General features: G+C 59.8%; 1 protein-coding gene across 1 annotated transcript in view; it reads right to left on the bottom strand.

Moving 5' to 3' along the window:
- Positions 1–3,280, bottom strand: part of LOC104395595 (taste receptor type 1 member 1-like) — an 11,228-nt gene that overhangs the window by 1,327 nt on the left and 6,621 nt on the right. Inside the window, exons 8-14 of the mRNA XM_010005305.1 lie at positions 3,106–3,273; positions 2,434–2,545; positions 2,064–2,156; positions 1,635–1,721; positions 1,234–1,388; positions 543–679; positions 273–437 (exon numbers count right to left, since the gene is read on the bottom strand). Of these exons, the coding sequence (XP_010003607.1) occupies positions 273–437; positions 543–679; positions 1,234–1,388; positions 1,635–1,721; positions 2,064–2,156; positions 2,434–2,545; positions 3,106–3,273 (917 nt within the window). The remainder of the gene's footprint in view (positions 1–272; positions 438–542; positions 680–1,233; positions 1,389–1,634; positions 1,722–2,063; positions 2,157–2,433; positions 2,546–3,105; positions 3,274–3,280) is intronic.

Genomic DNA, 3,280 nt, shown 5'->3' with positions numbered 1-3,280 from the left:
GCTGGAGGAGAGGCGGGGAAGGGCCGCCTCCCCAGTAGGGTGGTTGCCAGGGGAGGCCTCCCCTGCCGCGTGAACTTGTAGCCACACTCGGTGCACTCGAACTTCCTGACGCCCTTGTGCCGGCGAACGTGGACACGCAGCTGCTCTACAGCTGAGGGAGGCAGAGCCCGTTGGCGGCATCGCACCGTGCAGGCTCACAGGGACCCTGACCCGCAGCACCAGCAGGGCAGCTTCTCGGGAGCCATGCAAGAGCCTGACACCCCGGCCGTTACCTTTGAAGGTTTTCCCGCAGATCTGGCAGAAGTGGGGCCTCCCCTCCTGGTGCCGGCTGGCGATGTGCCGCAGCAGGGGCCCCTTCTCCGTGAAGCGCTGGTCGCAGAACTCGCAGCTGAAGGGGCGCTCCCCAGTGTGGGTCCGGTTGTGCTTGTCCAGGCTCGCTGGGAGAGAGGGAGAGCTGCGGGTCAGCGGTGCTGCCCCTCGTCCCACTGCTCCCTGGAGGCCGCAGCGCTCGGAGCAGCAACCCAGCCGTGCGCCCGGGGTACCTTGTGTACGGAAGGTCTTGCCGCAGAGGTGGCACTGGAAGGGCTTCTCGCCCGTGTGCGTGCGCAGGTGCATGTTCAGGTTGGCTTTCTGTGTGAAGGCGTGGTGGCAGAACTCGCAGACGTAGGGCCGCTCGTTCCTGCGGGCAGGGGAAGCAGCACCTTCGTTGGCCTTTGCCAGCTTCAGCCCCTCAGGTTAGCTGCTGCTCCTCGCCCACAGCTCTTGTAATCAAATCCTACTTCAACCTATCTCAAGCTGAAGTATTTTGGAGGCCCACAAGTGCTATTCTGCAGCTAAGGGCTCTGGAGCTGGAGCCTCCCACCCCTCGGGCATTATAACCAGCCCAGGAAACAGAAAGCTAAGGACAAGTGTGTGAGCTGCTGCACAATGTCACTTCAAGAAATGGATTAGATGAGCTGATGAGCTTTGGTCATCATTGTGTCACTATGGTGCACACTCAGCTGAAGTGCTGACAGCTCACACTCCCTTTGGAAGTTAAAAGGTGGCATGTGGGTTGGCCCCTCACCAGATTTCTGGCACAAGTTTCAGCCCAGCACCTCCAGGAAGGGGGGTGCTTGCTACGCCCCCCAGCCAGTTCCTCTCCCCATTACCACCCAGCTGGCCGCTCAGGGGGAGGAAGCACAGCCAGGAGAGCCACAGTGATACAGGGGAAGGACATGGGCCACGTCCTACCTGTGCTTGGCCTTGATGTGCATCTGCAGGCCATTGCGACTGGAGGCCCTGTGCCCACACTCCTCACAGACAAACAGCTTCTCTCCCCGGTGCTTGAAGGCCTCGTGCAGGCGCAGCTCTGTCCGAGACAGAAAGCACTTGGAGCAGGTCGAGCACTGCAAGGCCACGGGAGAGCAGGGGTTAGGCAGCCCAAGACCTGCCCCTCTGCTGCTCTGGGGCAGCACCCCCGGCTCCCAGACACCCAACAGGATGAGGCAGCCTGACAGAGGTGAAATGCTGGTCAGTACTGGGGTCTGTCAACCAAAAAACTGTTTCCAGCAGCTGACAGGACCGTGGGTGCCATTCAGGGTGCAGGATGATTCCCCCTCCAAGACAGGTGGCTGCCCACCCCCTCCCCTCACCGCGTGGGGCTTGGGCGCGCCATGGAGCTTGATCATGTGGCTCTGCAGGTCCTTCTTCTGCATGAACTGCTGGGCACAGGATGAGCACTGGAACACAGGAGAGCAGGATCAGCTTCCAGATGTGGCCCCCACAGTGATTTTGGTGTGAGGAGAAGACAGACAGTGTGCTGGCACAACGGGCAGGCAGGAACCATCCTGAGGTGGAACACTAATTGTTGGTAAGGTGCAGAAAGCACCTATCTTTAGTGCCTCTGTTTTGGCTCAGAGATAGGGAACAATCTCGGTGAGATGCCACAGCCTGGGGAAGGGAGCTGGTGTGCTCGGCTGCCCTGCTGGGCAGGGCCAGGCTGGCCCAAACAGAACAACTCATCCCCTCTGCCTGAATGCCAGCAGCTGTCTGAAAGGATGTGGGGGGCAGGCACTGCTGACCTTGTAGGGCATCTCCCCTGTGTGTGACACCATGTGCAGCCGCAGCTCCATTCGCCTCTTGAACACCTCCTGGCAGACTGAGCACGTGAAAACCTGCAAGAGAGGGGGGAGGCATCAGCTTCTGCAGAGCCAGGGTCTGATGTGAGGCTGCAGCTCAGAGCAGCACTGGGCCCCCTGGGAGCTGGATCTTTCACAGGACAGTGTCCTTGGGTGCTTGATGAAAACAGAGAACCTGAGAATTGTCTGGTAAATCAGAAAAAAGCTGCTGCCACCCTGGCAGCAGGCTGGGGGGGTCCTGGCTGCAGTACACGTGCCACACGGGTGATATGGGGGTTTTGTTGCAGCACCAGTGCTGGTCTCCCACACATACCTGCTCCGATCGGTTCATACAATTCCTGGCTTCATGTTCCAGGAGATTCTCTTTTCTAAAATAACATTTGCCGCATTTGGAACATTCAAATGGCTTTTCTCCAGTGTGCTTCCTAGGGGGAACGCAAGTGGAGAGCACCCATCAGTGCAGGACACACTGCCAGGCCTGGTGAAGGTGCTGGGAAGGGAGAGGGAAGGACCAAGCAGCTGTTATACCCCCAGCACCAGAGCTGATCCCAGCAGGGAGCAGTGGAGCTGCTGGTGCCCACTGTGAGGCCTCGGCTATACAGGGCTGGTTCAGCCTTCGTGGATAAGCCAGGCTGGAGCTGGTGCCTCCCTGCAGGCACCTGCTTTGCTCTGGGCTGTACCCATGGCTTGTTCTCCACATCCCAGGACAATTTGCCATTGTCCACCTGCAGCCAGGACATCCCCTGGAATTGCCCCTCGTTGCCTTTTGCAGCCAGGCTGCTCCAGCCCCTGGGAGCAAAAGCCCAGGATGCCTGCTGTAGCTCATGGAAGCGTTTTGGAGGGGTATCACCCCCCCACTTCAATGCCACCCCCCCCGGGGGCAGAGCAGACCCCCCTTTCTGTCCCGGAGGACCCTGAGGAGCCGGTGGGAAGGGGCTGAGCCCGGCAGGGCGCGAACGCAAAAGGAAGAAGTCGGAGCGTTTACCTGTTGTGCACTTTAAGGTAATATTTGCTGAGGAAGGTTTTATGACATGTGGGGCACTCGACCGGCACCGCTGTACCTTTTCTGCTCCCCGGCGTCCCGGGTGCCTTCCCCGGGGTCGGGTTCTTTTTGCTCCGCAGACCCTTTTTGTCGGGAAGGGGCTCAGCGCCGCTGTCCC

Source organism: Chaetura pelagica, unplaced genomic scaffold (assembly GCF_000747805.2).
Source record: "Chaetura pelagica isolate M959 unplaced genomic scaffold, ChaPel_1.0 scaffold159, whole genome shotgun sequence".
In the NCBI taxonomy this organism is placed as follows: domain Eukaryota; kingdom Metazoa; phylum Chordata; class Aves; order Apodiformes; family Apodidae; genus Chaetura; species Chaetura pelagica.
This window is presented reverse-complemented; position numbering and strand designations above follow the sequence as displayed.